The sequence below is a fragment of the Schistocerca gregaria genome, chromosome 7 (genome assembly GCF_023897955.1).
Source record: "Schistocerca gregaria isolate iqSchGreg1 chromosome 7, iqSchGreg1.2, whole genome shotgun sequence".
NCBI classification, from domain to species: domain Eukaryota; kingdom Metazoa; phylum Arthropoda; class Insecta; order Orthoptera; family Acrididae; genus Schistocerca; species Schistocerca gregaria.
Genome location: NC_064926.1, coordinates 435741419 through 435760713, shown reverse-complemented (window position 1 = coordinate 435760713; position 19295 = coordinate 435741419). Strand labels below are relative to the sequence as shown.

General features: G+C 45.2%; 1 protein-coding gene across 1 annotated transcript in view; it reads right to left on the bottom strand.

The window, feature by feature from the left end:
* Window positions 1–17587, bottom strand: part of LOC126282092 (nose resistant to fluoxetine protein 6-like) — a 39812-nt gene extending 22225 nt beyond the window's left edge. The window contains exons 1-4 of the mRNA XM_049981549.1: window positions 17301–17587; window positions 8819–8961; window positions 4190–4380; window positions 683–768 (exon numbers count right to left, since the gene is read on the bottom strand). Of these exons, the coding sequence (XP_049837506.1) occupies window positions 683–768; window positions 4190–4380; window positions 8819–8961; window positions 17301–17535 (655 nt within the window). The 5' untranslated portion in view covers window positions 17536–17587. The remainder of the gene's footprint in view (window positions 1–682; window positions 769–4189; window positions 4381–8818; window positions 8962–17300) is intronic.
* Between the last annotated feature and the right edge of the window lie 1708 nt (window positions 17588–19295).

Below are 19295 nucleotides of genomic sequence, written 5' to 3'. Positions count from 1 at the left end.
GGTACACTGCCTGTGTGCGATTTATGATATTGTGTACGGAAGTGGACTTCGACGGCATCAAATATTCAACACGCTGTGCTGTGCCAAAAAATATGAACTCACTAGCAGATCTCTGGGGTGTTCAAACCAACCATCGGCTTCAGGATAGTTTTAATTCATCCTTGCAGTCACCATACGAAAATGTTCTTGTTTCACAACCCCACTTATAATGTCTTCTAAACTCGGTAGTCACAAAATACCGTCTTCAGTCAAAACTCTTGGTAGAGCAATTTGCGTCAAGAATTGTGACATTTTACATTTTAATCAACCAATATAGATCTGAAAATGGCCGGTAACGGCAGAAAACGGTCATAACCACTCGCATGTTCTCGTAGACGGGACTGAAATAAATAACCAATTACTACTACAACCATGTCATTATCGTTACTTTCAATTAAAAATGACACTCAGTCCCTCATTCTTTATGGTGTTCTAGTTTCATAACCCAGAATTTTTGGCATCTGTAAACATCCGATGTACTATTATTGCTGAAGTCCTGGATGATACTACGTTAAAGTTTCTGTTTTTGCAAGAATTCTGGCTTCGACATTGATGCAGTGTAATTATATCCGGCGTTTGAAATAATCAGTGCCGTTACTGAAATACAATTAGTTTATTGTTCCATGAGTCTTTCGAGCCTTACCTTTCTTAATGTCAATCTTCTCGGAAAAGAACACATCAAAGACCGTGGAGCCCACTAAGGCCACTCCAAACATGACCATCAGCGCCCTGTAACAAAGAATAAATTTCAAGTTTAGAGGCAGTAATCAGAGCTAGCGCGATGTATATTACTTTCATTGTGACAAAAGATGAACGCTAAAATCGGATGATGCTGGTGACTGCTGGAGGCCAAGATGAGTGTGATGCACCATCGGAAGAACATCGCTGCTGTTGGTGCTTCTTACAGTCCCAGATTCTGTTGGAGGCAAAGACACTGGCAGTGACCGAGTACCAATCGCTCTAACGATAGCTGTGTACTTTCATTGTTTAGGTCACGTTGAAAATAACATTGGCAGTTCGATGCTGTACTCTACCTGAGTCAGATTAATGGGAATCATTATCAGCGTCGACGTCGATTTCATTTGAGGATGTTGAAATTAAAGGAATCTGCTGTTAAAATGAAACAAATTGACCTTTGCACAGCCTAATAAGCTGGAGTTTTGAATATGCCTAACACACCTAATGCTGCTTGAGTCACTGGCCTCTCTCACAGGCACACGGATGTAATGACTGTAATACAAAACCTTTAAGTAGCTAATTCTCTTCTGTAGTTTGTAGAATCGACGGAGGGGAGGGGCGCTGGAGGTCAGGTAACTGGGCGTGGGGTTGGGAATGCAGGTGGGAGATGTTTGGTCTCGGATTAAGGTGAGGACTTTATAAGGCAGATGAAATTACGAACGATACGTTCGTGTCTGGGGTCCACCACTTGTGGTCTCACGGTAGCGTACTCGCTTCCCGAGCACGGGGTCCCGGGTTCGATTCCCGGTGGGGTCAGGGAGTTTCACGTGCCCCGAGATGACTGGGTGATATTGTGTCACCTTCATCATCATCATTCATCCCCATTACGGTCGGAGGAAGGCAACGGCAAACTACCTCCATTAGGACCTTGCCTAGTACGGGGATGCGGGACTCCCGCATCGTTCCCCTACGTTCTGTCAAGAACCATGGAACTTCATTTCCATTTCCACGTTTGTGTCTCCTTCGACAGCGCTTAGGTAGATAGCAGTGATGGTTTTCATGGAGCTGTACAGTCTATATGGCATAGTACGCAAATTGCCCAGCCCGCCACACGTAGCCGTAATGTTTGTCATGCAAGAAGTAATCCTAGTCTGGTTCTAACAACTGTGATGTTGTGATTGTGCGAAACGCCGTCCTGCTCATGAGATCCAGTATCCTTCATTCCGAATTCCAAATACCGTTTTATTCTCGACACAAGAATGGACATTCGATGGTATCAGCAGTTAGACAATGTTCACAGAGCGAGCAGTGTGCAAATTCGGCTCCGTCCAGCTTCTCACTTACAAGCACATTGTTGATACCACGTTGCCAGCTGTGGGCGACTGTGGTGATAAGATAGAAATGCTTCGCACTCTCGAAAATCTTCTAAACTTCAAAGGCCAATTTTTTGCACAACGAAGCGGCTAGCGCAGAGAGAGAGAGAGAGAGAGAGAGAGAGAGTGAGAGTGAGAGAGAGAGTGAGAGCTACATCTACATCTACATCTACATCCGCAATCCACCATACGGTGCGTGGCGGAGGGTACCTCGTACCACAACTAGCATCTTCTCTCCCTGTTCCACTCCCAAACAGAACGAGGGAAAAATAACTGCCTATATGCCTTTGTACGAGCCCTAATCTCTCTTATCTTTGTGGTCTTTCCGCGAAATATAAGTTGGCGGCAGTAAAATTGTACTGCAGTCAGCCTCAAATGCTGGTTTTCTAAATTTCCTCAGTAGCGATTCCCGAAAAGAATGCCTCCTTTCCTCTAGAGACTCCCACCCGAGTTCCTGAAGCATTTCCGTAACAATCGCGTGATGATCAAACCTACCAGTAACAAATCTAGCAGCCCGCCTCTGAATTGCTTTATGTCCTCCCTCAATCCGACCTGACAGGGATCCCAAACGCTCGAGCAGTACTCAAGAATAGGTCGTATTAGTGTTTTATACACGGTCTCCTTTACGGATGAACCACATATTCCCAAAATTCTACCAATGAACCGAAGACGACTATCCGCCTTCCCCACAACTGCCATTACATGCTTGTCCCACTTCATATCACTCTGCAATGTTACGCCCAAATATTTAATCGACGTGGCTGTGTCAAGAGCTACACTACTAATGGAGTACTCAAACATTACAGGATTCTTTTTCCTATTCATCTGCATTAATTTACATTTATCTCTATTTAGAGTTATCTGCCATTCTTTACAACAATCACAAATCCTGTCCAAGTCATCTTGTATCCTCCTACAGTCACTCAACGACGACACCTTCCCGTACACCACAGCATCATCAGCAAACAGCCACACATTGCTATCCACCCAATCCAAAAGATCATTTATGTAGATAGAAAACAACTGTGGACCTACGACACTTCCCTGGGGCACTCCAGATGATACCCTCACCTCCGATGGATACTCACCATCGAGGACAAGGTACTGGGTTCTATTACTTAAAAAGTCTTCGAGTCACTCACATATTTGGGAACCAGTTCCATATGCTCGTACCTTAGGAGTCTGCAGCGGGGCACCGAGTCAAACGCTTTCCGGAAGTCAAGGAATATGCCATCCGTCTGATACCCTTCATCGATGGTTCGCAAGATATCTTGTGAAAAAAGGGCGAGTTGCGTTTTGCAGGAGCGATGCTTTCTAAAGCCGTGCTGGTGCGTGGACAGCAACTTCTCTGTCTCAAGGAAATTCATTATATTCGAACTGAGAATATGTTCGAGAATCCTGCAACAAACCGATGTTAAGGATATTGGTCTGTAATTTTGAGGATCCGTCCTTCTACCCTTCTTATATACAGGCGTCACCTGCGTTTTTTTTTGAGTCGCTCGGGGCTTTACGTTGGGCGAGAGATTCGCGATAAATGCAAGCTAAGCAAGGAGCCAATGCAGTAGGGTACTCTCTGTAAAACCTAATTGGAATCCCATCGGGACCTGGCAATTTATTTATTTCAACCCAAATGGTTCAAATGGCTCTGAGCACTATGGGACTCAACTGCTGTGGTCATAAGTCCCCTAGAACTTAGAACTACTTAAACCTAACTAACCTAAGGACATCACACACATCCATGCCCGAGGCAGGATTCGAACCTGCGACCGTAGCAGTCGCACGGTTCCGGACTGCGCGCCTAGAACCGCGAGACCACCGCGGCCGGCTATTTCAACCCATTCAGCTGCTTCACAACCCCAGGGATATCTATCACTACGTCCTTCATACGGGAACCTGTACGAGACTGAAACGGCGGTATGTTTGTACGGTCCTCCTGCGTGAAAGATTTCTCAGACGCTAAATTTAATATTTCAGCTTTCGTTTTGCTGTCTTCCGTTGCCAGGCCAGACTGATCAGTGAGTGACTGAGAGCTAGATTGAAGGAAGCGCTTTCATGTGACATAGACGCTGAGGAAGTAGAGGAAGAACGGGGGTACTCACACGAAGCACCAGTCTGCGGGTTCCAAGGGCATGCCGTCGGCGGTGGCGCAGTCGTCCGGCGAGATGTGGACGCTGGCGTGCTGACCCAGTGCAGCGGGCAAAGCCACCGTCAGCTGCGCGGCCACGTCGCTCGCCGAGCACGTGGCGGACACGCACGTACCCCAGCGCAGGCGCCGCCCGGCAGCAGCACCCTACAACACGTAGGCCACGCTCCAGTCCGAGCACACTGCTAGCAACAGCAGTTCTCATCGATACCTTCAACACTCGGCTCACTACCTTCAGGCCTTCATCGAGAGCACTCTCTACCTCGGAATAAACTATCTGATGTAATGAGGACGTCACCACGAGATGACCTGCCAGTGTGGAAGGAGGTGGGGACTACTGTATTGTCAGAGAAGCAGTAACAGCAGAACCGGTCTGTCAGGAGAGCACGCGGACTTCGAACGTGGGTCTAAATCACAGCTAAACCATGACTAGGCAGACATCATGTACTGTCGAAAAGGCAGTGGTGAACATGGCGGATGGTGGCTCTAAAAATCACGTGAAATCATTGGAAGGAATCACTCGTGAGCTCAAACTGCTACGAGCAGTCCAGCTAACGCAATGACTGTGCGTGGTGGTCAGTCAGTGTAAAGTGGCGCTTCAGGCGGTGAAAGAGGGACGCTAGTGAACAATGGATGACTGAAGACAAGCGATTTGGAGTGATCCATCGCAATATTGCGTATGACATTCCAGTGAAAGGGTATGGGATTAGTGAATGCTTCACATCAGGTGCAGTGGCAACAGTGAGACGCGGAGGAGAGGTGTTGCGGTGCAGGGATGTTTTTCTTGCTTAGGATTTGATACATTTATTGCGCTTAAGGAAAATCTGCATTAGGAAGCATCCGAAGACATTTTACAGCATAGTGTACTGTGTATAGTAGAGGAAAAGTTTAGAAGTGATGATTGTATCATCATGTCAATGCACTCTGTCTAAAGCAGCATCTTTGAGTGAATGGTTTGTGGACAATAATAATACTGATATGTACTGGCCTGCCGGTAGTCTCTACCTGAACCAGTGGAACACCTTCGTGGCTGGTAAGAATGTTGATATCGCTTCAGATGCCAGCGTCCAGCACTACTACTTTCGCTGGTTTCGGCTTTTGAGTAATAATGGACTGCCATTCCTTCACAGATTTTCAGAAAGTTGACTGAAAATGTCCCCAGCAGGGTTCAAACTGTTGTAAAGGCGAAGGCCGGACACTCCCCATACTAACGTCCACTAATAAGTGTCTGGATACTTTTGATCAAATACTGTACGTTTAATTTATTATTTAGCCATGATACTGGTGATTGATCTCCGAAGCTGTGGATTAAACAACTTGAAAAATTGCAACAACTGACCATCTTCCCAATAACCTTATTAACGATAATATACGCTTTGGGTCTTTACTCATTTTCTGTTGGCGCAATGCGGTTGTGTCTCACTTATATCGAAGTGCAAGTCTTAGAAAGCTGTGTGGCCATCAAGCATATGAATGCTGACTCACTTGCCTTATCAGGTTAACACCTCTAAAACACAAACAGATTTAGTAGTACAGAAAAGATTTATCAACCTCAGTTCAGGCAATCTAGATGGGCAGATCACATAACTAATGACGAGGTACTGAATAGATTTGGGGAGAAGAGAAATTTGTGGCACAACTTGACTAGAAGAAGGAATCGGTTGGTAGGACATGTTCTGATGCATCACGGAATCACCAATTTAGTATTGGTGGGCTGCGTGGAGGGTAAAAATCGAAGGGAGAGACCAAGAGATGAATACACTAAGCAGATTCAGAAGGATGTAGGTAGAAGTAGGTACTGGGAGATGAAAAAGCTTGCATAGAGTAGCATGGAGAGCTGCATCAAACCAGTCTCTGGGCTGAAGATCATAACAACAACGATTACAGTATTGGTGAAAAATCAGTGGAAACACTAACCACTGTCAAGTACCTAGGAGTAATCATCCACAACACCCTAGAGTGGAATGACCACACGAAACAAATTATACGAGAGCTATTTGGAAAGTAAGGTCCGATTGGTCGCGAAATGGGAAAAAACGACAGTGAAAGTCCGATGAAGCTTTGCAGAAACGTACTGGGCAGTATCTCTAACTTGCCTGTCGATCGCGTCACATCGCTCTTTTCAGTTCTGAGCATACAGTGAACACGTAAAGAGGCCCAAAACAATAAGCGTATCTCACAAAGTATGGTTGCCCGCTGAGAGGTTTTGCTTGATATCATGCAACCCCAAATAACGCAACTGTCATGCATTTCCTACCAACTTTCGTCCGCACATTACAGGGGCAGTGAGGGCGTGCCTGCAGCGTTTTCAGTGGGAGGTGTTTGATCGCCCTCCGTACAACACGGACTTGCCTTCCTCTGAAGTTTATCTCTGCTTACATGAACCATTGGCTAAGAAGACGACACTCTGGCACAAATAATACCCTGCAGACCAGCGTAAAGATGTGTCAGAAAGCACAGACGGCTGTCTTCTATAACGGCGGTATTGATAAGGTAGTATAACGCCACGACAAATGTCTAAGCAGGAGCAGTTAAGATGTAGAGAAGTAGATGGAATATGTCGAAAATTGTTGCAAATAAAACATTTTAGATTTTCGTTGTGGTTTCCATTTCACCACCGATCGGACTTTACTTTCCGATTAGCCCTAGTAGGAAAAGTAGATACCAGGCTGCGATTCATCGAAAAAATGTAAAAAAAAATGCAATTCATCAACGAAAGAAGTGACATGAAAAACACTTTGTTCGGCCGATTCTTAAGTACTGCTAGTCTGTGTGGGACTGTCACCGGGATGGACTGAGAGAAGAGATAGACAATATCCAACGAAGAGTTAAGTGTTTCGTCATGGGATCGTTTCGCCGGCGCGAGAGCTTTACAGACATGACGAACAAATTCCAGTATCAGATGCTACTAGAAAGGCGTTGCTTATCACAGAGAGGTTTACTATTGAAATTCCGAAAGAGTACGTCATGCGAAAATTCAGGCAACATAGTACTACACTACTTCCCACATTCGTGTCGCATCGCGAAATCACCACTTCGAAAAAATCTCAGAAATTACAGTTAATATGAAGCATTACTGATAATAATTCTTCCCTCGCATAATTAGAAAATGTAATACGAAGGGGCGAGGGCGGGAGGGGGGGGGGCCTGGATAGTGGCACCAGAAGAACACTCCACCACTCAGGTGGCGCAGTTGTTGTTGTTGTGGTCTTCAGTCCTGAGACTGGTTTGATGCAGCTCTCCATGCTACCCTATCCTGTGCAAGCTTCTTCATCTCCCAGTACTTACTGCAACCTACATCCTTCCGAATCTGCTTAGTTTATTCATCTCTTGGTCTCCCTCTACGATTTTTACCCTCCACGTTGCCCTCCAATGCTAAATTTGTGATCCCCTAATGCCTCAGAACATGTACTACTAATCGGTCCCTTCTTTTTGTCAAGTTGTGCCACAAACTCCTCTTCTCCCCAGTTCTTTTCAATACCTCCTCATTAGTTATGTGATCTACCCATCTAATCTTCAGCACCACATTTCGAAAGCTTCTATTCTCTTCTTGTCTAAACTATTTATCGTCCATGTTTCACTTCCATACATGGCTACACTCCATACAAATACTTTCAGAAATGACTTCCTGACACTTAAATCTATACTCGATGTTAACAAATTTCTCTTCTTCAGAAACGCTTTCCTTGCCATTGCCAGTCTACATTTTATATCCTCTCTACTTCGACCATCATTAGTAATTTGCTCCCCAAATAGCAAAACTCCTTTACCACTTTAAGTGTCTCATTTCCTAATCTAATTGCCCGCATCTCGTGGTCGTGCGGTAGCGTTCTCGCTTCCTGCGCCCGGGTTCCCGGGTTCGGTTCCCGGCGGGGTCAGAGATTTTCTCTGCCTCGTGCTGGCTGGGCGTTGTGTATTATCCTTAGGTTAGTTGGGTTTAAGTAGTTCTAAGTTCTAGGGGACTGATGATCATAGATGTTAAGTCCCATAGTGCTCAGAGCCATTTGAACCATTTTTGAACCTAATCTAATTCCCTCAGCATAACCCGACATAATTCGACTACATTCCATTATTCTCGTTTTGCTTATGTTGATGTTCATCTTATATCCTGCTTTCAAGACACTGTCCATTCCGTTCAACTGCTCTTCCAATTCCTTTGCTGTCTCTGATAGACTAACAATGTCATCGGCGAACCTCAAAGTTTTTATTTCTTCTCCATGGATTCTAATACCTACTCCGAATTTTTCTTTTGTTTCCTTTACTGCTTGCTGAATATACAGATTGAATAACATCGGGGTGAGGCTACAACCCTGTCTCACTTCCTTCCCAACCATTGCCCCCCTTTCATGGACCTCTACTCTTATTACTGCCATCTGGTTTCTATACAAATTGTAAATAGCCTTTCTCCAGTCAACATTGTCAAAAGCTTTCTCTAAGTCTACAAATGCTAGAAATGTAGGTTTGCCTTTCCTTAATCTTTCTTCTAAGGTATGTCGTAAGGTCAGTATTGCCTCACGTGTTCCAATATTTCTAAGGAATGCAAACTGGCGCAGAGTGTAGATAATTGTAGAGATAAGTGACTTACCCCTGAGAGGTGCACCGTGGCGAGGCAGTAGCGGGACTTGAAGGCGGGCCCCCTCGCCTGCACACACTGGTCGTAGGCGCCCAGCAAGTCTGTGTTGCCGGAGAGCACCCCTGGCGCCAGCCGCCGGTTGGACGCGTCCACCACTGCAACACCCGTCACCTCTACGTCAGACTCTCTCTCCAGCAGCGTCCGAGCCGAGAGGTGCAGCGTCGTCACATCTGGCGCTTTACCGTGCGACTGCTACGGTCGCAGGTTCGAATCCTGCCTCGGGCATGGATGTGTGTGATGTCCTTAGGTTAGTTAGGTTTAAGTAGTTCTAAGTTCTAGGGGACTAATGGCCACAGTAGTTGAGTCCCATAGTGCTCGGAGCCGTTTGAACCATTTGAATAATGTCGCAACAGCGTTAACTGTACGTCGGGTGTGTTGCATTGTATTGTATGTCAACCGGGGACCTAGAAGCGACGGAAAGGCTCCGTCCCCGCCGCAGCCGCAGTGGTCCACAACCCCACGCCGACTACCGCAGTCCACTTCACCCCTCCGCCGCCCCCCAGGGTTATTGTGCGGTTCGGCCCCCAGTGGACCCCCCAGACGAGTGTAACCCCTATGTTTGCGTGGTAGAGTAATTGTGGCGTACGCGTACGTGGAGAACTTGTTTGCGCAGCAATCGCCGACATAGTGTAACTGAGGCGGAATAAGGGAAACCAGCCAGCACTTGCCGAGGCAGATGGAAACCCGCCTAAAAACCATCCACAGATTGGCCGGCTCTCCGGACCTCGACACAAATCTGCCGGGCGGATTCGTGCCGGGGACCAGGCGCTCCTTCCCGCCCGGAAAGCAGTGTGTTAGACCGCATGGCCAACCGGGCGGGCGTATGTTCCATACCTATCTGTCGTTACATCACAATGATCTCATTTTTCACGTATGCGGTCGATATCTTACTAAATGCCCCTAAAAAGTGGAAGTAGTGAAACGTCTGAAAATTTAAGTGAGGGTATGTAAGGGCCACGTAAGCTGTCGAAAATTTTTGTTCTACATCATTATTCTCTTGTTTGACACTTAAGAATAAACAGTATTTATAGAGAAATTGAAATTGTCAGTGTTTAATTCAGGCTTTATTCAAAATTTGTTGATTTTGTTACATGAAACAGAGGGATGTTGTAGTAATAATAAAGAAAACAGTAGAGATTTATCATGCAGTGCTAGAAAACGCAAATTCCTCGATACAAATGTAAAATAAAAAAATGCAAAATGAAAAAATGTCAAACATCACTTCAATACTTCGTTGAAACTATATAAAAATGTTTCAGTTTTTCGTAAACAATTTTAGCATTTATCAGTAATAATAGGAAACGCCTGCCTTTGATCATGATGATCATTCGATTGAGTGCAAAATATATCCTTACGGAATATAAATTATTTTTATAAGTAATAACAATTATTTGATCGCATAACGTCCACGCTTTTATGAAACCGAAGCCATTACTTCTGATATCAGTACATGTTACATTCTATTGACTGCAAAATAATATATAGATACACCTGTGTGTGTGTTTCCTTAACAATTCTACGAATACTACCGATAATCCTATCATTTACTCTGTCATTTAAGGAGTATACCAAAACTACCGAACTGTAGTGTTGCTAGAGCGCAACTCCAGCTTTAGCCAGACCCCAACGTTGTAACATCTCGGAGCCTTCGCGAAATAACACTGCTGAGAACACATCATCTGACGGGGAAGAAGTTCTGTTACTCCACACAATAGCATACTTTGTGAAACATTGAAATTAACATCTTTTCAAGGTATAATCTGTGCCAATAAAATTCATTCAGACTACCAAACGAAAACATCTAGCAAATAATTCATCGGATTTTTAGTATTTATCGTATTCTTCATCCACTAGTATACCGAATAACTAGTTCTCCCTTTACGTGCATCGTTTCTCATTTTAATAACTTAATTTTCTACTCAAGGTTGAAGATGACACGGGAATGTGAGAACGCTGCTCTCCATCAGCGGAATGTAGCGGATTTAGCTGCAACTATAAAATATATTAAAAGAAATATGATGTGGATGCTATAATATTTCAAGAAACTCCCTTCCCTTTACTCTAACCACAGCGATCTCTGACGAGAGTCAAACTGGTGAATGCGGAACTTGCGAGAATGACACGAAAGACCAACTAGTCTGCGTCTAACACTGCTGCATTCGGAAGTTTCCCTTTAAAAGTCACAGATGTAAGTGGGTTGCCATATACGTCACTACGTAGAATGACCTAGAAAATAAATACACTCCTGGAAATTGAAATAAGAACACCGTGAATTCATTGTCCCAGGAAGGGGAAACTTTATTGACACATTCCTGGGGTCAGATACATCACATGATCACACTGACAGAACCACAGGCACATAGACACAGGCAACAGAGCATGCACAATGTCGGCACTAGTACAGTGTATATCCACCTTTCGCAGCAATGCAGGCTGCTATTCTCCCATGGAGACGATCGTAGAGATGCTGGATGTAGTCCTGTGGAACGGCTTGCCATGCCATTTCCACCTGGCGCCTCAGTTGGACCAGCGTTCGTGCTGGACGTGCAGACCGCGTGAGACGACGCTTCATCCAGTCCCAAACATGCTCAACGGGGGACAGATCCGGAGATCTTGCTGGCCAGGGTAGTTGACTTACACCTTCTAGAGCACGTTGGGTGGCACGGGATACATGCGGACGTGCATTGTCCTATTGGAACAGCAAGTTCCCTTGCCGGTCTAGGAATGGTAGAACGATGGGTTCGATGACGGTTTGGATGTACCGTGCACTATTCAGTGTCCCCTCGACGATCACCAGAGGTGTACGGCCAGTGTAGGAGATCGCTCCCCACACCATGATGCCGGTTGTTGGCCCTGTGTGCCTCGGTCGTATGCAGTCCTGATTGTGGCGCTCACCTGCACGGCGCCAAACACGCATACGACCATCATTGGCACCAAGGCAGAAGCAACTCTCATCGCTGAAGGCGACACGTCTCCATTCGTCCCTCCATTCACGCCTGTCGCGACACCACTGGAGGCGGGCTGCAGGATGTTGGGGCGTGAGCGGAAGACGGCCTAACGGTGTGCGGGACGGTAGCCCAGCTTCATGGAGACGGTTGCGAATGGTCCTCGCCGATACCCCAGGAGCAACAGTGTCCCTAATTTGCTGGGAAGTGGCGGTGCGGTCCCCTACGGCACTGCGTAGGATCCTACGGTCTTGGCGTGCATCCGTGCGTCGCTGCGGTCCGGTCCCAGGACGACGGGTACGTGCACCTTCCGCCGACCACTGGCGACAACATCGATGTACTGTGGAGACCTCACGCCCCACGTGTTGAGCAATTCGGCGGTACGTCCACCCGGCCTCCCGCATGCCCACTATACGCCCTCGCTCAAAGTCCGTCAACTGCACATACGGTTCACGTCCACGCTGTCGCGGCATGCTACCAGTGTTAAAGACTGCGATGGAGCTCCGTATGCCACGGCAAACTGGCTGCCACTGACGGCGGCGGTGCACAAATGCTGTGCAGCTAGCGCCATTCGACAGCCAACACCGCGGTTCCTGGTGTGTCCGCTGTGCCGTGCGTGTGATCATTGCTTGTACAGCCCTCTCGCAGTGTCCGGAGCAAGTATGGTGGGTCTGACACACCGGTGTCAATGTGTTCTTTTTTCCATTTCCAGGAGTGTATCAAAATAACAGGGGAACTGCAGCGTACGATTCGCTATGAACGTTTCACGTAACATCCCTACAAATTGTTGAAGACAGGTATGTGTAAACGACTGATTCAAATTGTGACTCGCTGATATTGTAGTCAAGTGACACTAGATTTTCTAGTTTTGTAAAGTGCAAAAACTAGGCACCACGTTTATATCTTATCAGTATGTGGTTTGACATTCGTGCAGCTTTTTTCGTATAATTCTTTATTATAGATAACTGCAACATCTGCGAAAGGTCAGAGTTTACTATTAATGTTATCTGACAACTCACTGACGTACAAAATGAACAGCTAGGGTCCCAACACTTCCCTGGGGCACGAATGAATTTACTTCTGCACCCGTTGCGGACACACGTTCTCGCCACAAAGAAATCCTCGGTCCAGACACAAATTTCGTTCCACGGCCCCACGTCATTGTACTTTCAATTATAAGAATTGGTGTATCACTGAGTCAAATGCTTTTCGAAAGTCAGGAAATACTGCATCTACCTGGTTGCTTTGATCCGTGGCTTTCAGGATGTCATACGAGAATAGCGTGAATTGAATATCCATGAACGACGGTTTCGAAACTCATGCTAGTGCAGCTCACAATACGTTCTAAGATTCAGTACAGATATACAACGTGTTTCAGATGTCATGTCCCATAGGACAAAGTCTACATTAGTGATTCAGTTGTCTTCTCCCATAGGACAAAATTATATTCAAGGATATGACAGGAAGGGCCATTCGAAGCAAAAATGTCTAGTAAATAAGGGCATTAAAAGGCACACTTTAAGACCTCTGAGCTCTTCTTCGTCTTCGATACTGTGAAACAAATCTTTCCTAATGCAAGCTCATTGCTTTCCATATTATGAAAAATGGTACTATGGACCAACACAAGAAGAAAAAAAAGTGCATGGGCTCTGAAGTGCATACCTTAAAAGCCATAACCACTTCTTCAACTTCTGATGTGAAACACACCCCTCTCCTTAAAAAAGTGCTTATAGGTGTAGAGGTATGCACCTTAGAGCCCATTTTTACCAAACAGTTTTTTCTTGTTTTGGTCTTTACTACCTCGTCCCAATATATGGAAAGCAAAGAGCTTGCGGTAGAAGAGATTCGTTTTACAATATCGGATATGAGTAAGTGCTCGTAGCTCTTAAGGTTTGCATTTTGGAGCCTATGTTTAGTAGACTTTTTTGCTCCGAATGGTCATTCCTGCCATATTCCTGAATACGACTGTGCCAAGACTTTTGAATCACTTTGTGAAGATATTCTAGAATCTGATAAGAATTCCATCGAGTCCCAGTTCCTTGTTGAGCTGTAGTGATTTCAGATGTTTCTCGACGCCATTGACATTAATACCTAGTCGTATATCACTCCTCTTTGCAGTGGTGCGAGAATTAAACTGGGACAGTTGTGACCCAATCCTGACCTTCATTTCTAAGGGAACATTTGAAATACGCTGTAAATTTACATGTAAGAGATACACGCCACTACACTGACCATAAATTCCACGTTTAAAACGACTGAACAGGTTCTGAATTCTGCTACCAACCATCAGGATTCTCGAAGTGCGCCGGTTAATGGATGTTTGACTGCCTAAAGTGAATCCTAAACATGTGTACATAAAAATTTTTTGATCAGCTATTTTCGTAATTGCCAGTATACTGTTTTGTGGCTTATGAGTCGTTCAAACAAAAAAGCGTGGAGTTCCTTTCGAGGTGGACGCGTGAATCGTCTCAACAAGGTCACGTAACTGCTGCTATTCGCTACGGCGAGGCGGCGTCCCTTCACCACATCTAAAAATTCGATCTGCGGGTGGCTCGTGGAAATGGTACCATCAAGTGAAGTGTCACCCATAAAGTCAGATATCAGCTTCATAAATGTATGCTTACGTCTTAAAGTAAGCGTAATGGTCGATTCTGTTTCGTACTGCAGTCCGTGTAATGAAACTGCAGTCTTAAGCTCAGAAATGTTCTGAGCGCTATAAAAGGGATGAGAAGCTTAGAGTTCGACATGCTTTCTATGTCGATGTCACCAGAGACACAGCTCTAGCTCATTAGCTGGGCCTGGTTGGTGACCGGAACGACCATTAACTGGAAACTTGGTGAAGGGACGAGCAGAGAGTTTACTTCAAATGATTTACAAAATTTTAAGCACTGCGCCAACCGCAACTGTGCTATGTGCTCTGAGAAACACTGTGGAGAAAGATTTCTTTCAGTATGAGTAATACGGTTAACACCACTGACGGAACGACAAACTGTTGCGTGCAACAAGCGCCCTTTTACCGTGGGACATGTGATAGTCATGAGGCCAATCACTCCAGCCGTTATTGCCAGTAGATGAATCCTGATAGCACTGCTGCTTCTTTAATCACGCATATCGTCATTTTTCCTAAGATGGATGAGTGAACACTGTTCCGGACCTCCCTATCTTTCAAAAACTCGAGGAAATCCGGGAACGAACCAGAGTCCTTTCGCACCGAAGGCAGCGACGCTAACTATTCGGATAGAGAGACGGTCATTCATGATTAATCGACATGGATAAATGGAGCATGAGGATGTCTGAAATCTTTCACATGGCATAATATTTTGACAGTGTGTATAGTCCTAGTGGAATCATGTATCACATTCTCAGCACCGGTGAAATCAAGAGCAAAGAAAATAATCGCCTTAATTAAAAACAAAACAAAATTTACGTACTTTCAATATTGTGTTGGTATTAGTATCAGTAAATCACTATATTTGTAATTAATTAATTAAGATTTCCATCAGAATTGTAAATAATATCTTGGTTAGTGACTAGTTTCGTGCTTCATTCTCAAACCATTCCCTATACTAGAAGATACAATGTCCTTAGCAAAGCGTAAAATACAATATTTTCCAACATGTTGTATCTTTATTGCATTGCTGTAATTTGTACACTCAGAATATTTGAAAATGAACGAAAAGTTCGAAACTAGTCACTAATAAAAATATTCTTTGCAACACTGACGGAAACTTAATTCATAAAATACAATAAAAGTTTGCAAAGAACACAATTTGCTGCTTCATTCACCTTTAACAGCAATATTTGCTGCAACAGACAATTTTCGGCAGCATTTTGCCATCATCAAGCACACATTTATCAACTGAACACTATTTTGTATGCCTTCATACGCTAGATGTATGGTGTTTTTGCTATGTGTGCCAATGAAAAAAAAGTTAGATAATCGAGTTCTGCAGTGAAATTTACACGTGGGCTACGCTCCAACATTTTTTTTTATTTATATGAGGCATAAATTGACTGTGTACTATTACTTGCTTATGGAATGAATATATATTCCAATTTTATTTAGTGATATATGTACCAGAAACTGGAATGCATATGCAGTCTACATGTAAGGAATTAGTTATTTCAATAAACATACGACTGTGAAATTTTTGTAGATCAGAGGTTTTAAAATAGGGCATCTACGGAGTGTGTCTTTCCTTTTCAAAGACGCATCTCTGGAAACGAACTGAGATGCTCTGTAGATGCGCTACTTTAAAATATGGTCAACTTTGGAAGCAAACTAATATACTTTGCAGATGCACTGCTTTAAAATGTTTGATTCGACAAAAATTTCGCATTCACACATATTTATCATTGTATCTGACGATGACGTAACAGGCGAAGGCCTGTTGTAAAAGAAAATAATAAATATTCTAGAATATTACATCGGTGATATGTGTGTTTCCATTTGTAGTGTATAAAATATTCTACCAAGAACCGATTGAACTATTAATACATTTTTTAAAGAAAGTTTCGCCATTTAACTGTCAATTGTTCATTTATTTTACACATTCATATTTTCGACTTTGTATTCATTCTCAAGTGCATGTTAAAAAGTTAAAACATGTCTGACTCCGCTGCAGAGTGAAAATCTCATTATGTCTGACCTGTCTGTGACATGTCATCGGCGACAGACATATTTCAACTTTTCAACATGTACTTGAGAATAACTACAAGACCGAAATCGGGATTGTGGAAAATAAATGAACAACTGACAGTCAAATGGCGGGAATTTCTTTAAAAAATCTCTATGACTATGGTCTCCCACGAAGGAAACAGCAATATGTCTAGTTTCTTACGAGACCTGAAACACATGTGGGAAAAGATTTAAATTAAGAAATAGACCACCCATATCTGCTAACATTTCCCAGTACCATTGAGTCACCGTGTATATAGAATACAGTATCGGGTGATCAAAAAGTCAGTATAAATTTGAAAACTTAATAAACCACGGAATAATATACATAGAGAGGTAAAAATTGACACACATACTTGGAATGATGTGGGGATTTTTAGAACAAAAAAAAAAAAAAGCGTATTCCCAGACGCCTGAAAAATATTTTGCGCGGATCATTTGGTCATGATCGTGTGCTCAGCCGTCACTTTCGTCGTGCTTGGCCTCCCAGGTCCCCAGACCTCAGTCAGTGCGATTATTGGCTTTGGGGTTACCTGAGGTCGCAAGTGTATCGTGATCGACCGACATCTCTAGGGATGCTTAAAGACAACATCCGACGCCAATGCCTCACCATAACTTTACAGTGCTGTTCACAACATTATTCCTCGACTACAGCTATCGTTGAGGAATTAAATTTGAAAACTGAATATATATATATATATATATATATATATATATATATATATATATATATATATATACGGAGAGCAGTACGATCCTGTAACAGACTGGCACGGAACCAACATTAAAAGTGAAGGGCAGTAGGACTTACTGGAGAGGGCCCACGTGGAGCGGTTGCGGGCTGCTTCCGCCAATAGAGCGGTATCTCTGCGGCAGGCGTCGCCGACCTCCGGCGCGCGCGGCAGCAGCGGCCGCAGCTGCGGCGGCAAGTCCTCCACCTCTACCTCAGCAGGCGCCGGCAACCTGCGCCCCGAGGGGGGCGCCGGGCCCAGCGGCTCTGCCGCAGCCACCGCCAGCAGAAGTGCGAGGCTCCACACGGTTGCCATGGCGACGCTGCCGGTGGGTGGATGGTGGCCGCCGACGACTGTGCGCCGGCCGGCGCGCGGCGCACGTTTTGTGCACAGCGCGACGCGACGCTACCCCCTCCCCGCCAGCCATCCACCCGCCGTGACGTCAGGCTTCACGTGCGGCGCTCCTGGCCCGATCGGGGCGACTTCCGTTCCGGGAACGTCACTGCCCGGGCCTCCGCGAGCGCTACTGCTACGCAGAACCGGCCCTCCTTCCTCTCTCCGAGTTAACGCGCGCAGCAGGGATGCCCCACGGACTGTGGACCCCTTATCTCGCGACCTGCCTTCACCTCGCGTCCAGTGGCTGCGCTGCGTCAGGTTGTCCTCTGTTGGCCCTCCGGCACTAGGAAAAGCTGACGGACCCTCCAACTCAGTGTTCGTCAAACTGCGGCTCGCGGCCTGCATGCAGCCCGAATGTAGTATTCGCGGGACTCGCTGTTCTCAGTTGTACTTTATAATTATATGCATCTAATAATTATCAACCGAATCTAAAATCGACAACTAACATTAACAGCCTCTTAAGGGTGTCGTATTCGTATTCAGTAAGAAACAAAAATGTGAGACCTTAGTTTTTCCCGGCGTATGCAATGTAAGTAAGTTACGAGAATGAAGCCAGATGACGTCGTCGAGTACTGCCCATATTTCGAAAAAAAAAAAGAAGTTCAAATGGCTCTGAGCACTATGGGACTTAACTTCTGAAGTTAACAGTTCCCTAGAACTTACAACTACTTAAACCTAACTAACCTAAGGGCATCACACACAACCATGCCCAATGCAGGATTCGAACCTGTGACCGTAGCGGTCACGCGGTTCCAGACTGTAGCGCCTAGAACCGCAAGGCCACTTCGTCTGGCGGACAGGAAGACAGTCTGCCGTTTTCAAGGCAAATCGGCAGGAGGTAAGCACTGTGCAAGCGAATTTAAAACCTCAGTTTTCAGAGGAACTACGCAAAGATTACACACAAACACACACACACACACACACACACACACACACACACACACACACATACACTAGCGCCATCACATACCAAAGATGACTGACGCCAGAAGTTACCGTTAGTAAAATTAATAGTCAAAGTGCGAGCTATCACAAACTCTGTCCCTCTCTTTTTTGATAAGTGAGAGAGCACGATTCCATGCAGAATCTAAACAATAACCACCATCTCTGTTTCTAAGGTTACTTACTAATTTAATTTATACAGCTTCGTTAATAACTCCATCCCAAAGCTGGAAGTGCATGCCAGAATCTTCATCGAGCGAGGTGGCGTAGTGGTTAGGACACTGGACACACATTCTGGAGGACTACGGTTCTAACCCGCGTCCGACCATCAAAAGGAGGGGGGGGGGGGGGGTTCTGAGCACTATGGGACTCAACATCTGTGGACATCAGTCCCCTAGAACTCAGAACTACTTAAACCTAACTAACCTAAGGACATCACACACATCCATGCTCGAGGCAGGATTTGAACCGGCGACCGTAGCGGTCACGCGGTTCCAGACTGAAGCACCTAGAACGGCACGGCCACACCGGCCGGCTAACCGGCCATCCTGATTTAGGTTTAACACTATGTGATCAAGGGTATCCGGGCACCTGGCTGAAAATAACTTACAAGTTCGTCGCGCCCAGCCAGTAATGCTGCAATTCAATATGGTGTTGGCCCACCCTTAGCCTTGAGGACAGCTTCCACACTCGCAGGCATACGTTCAATCAGGTGCTGGAAGGTTTTTTGGGGAATG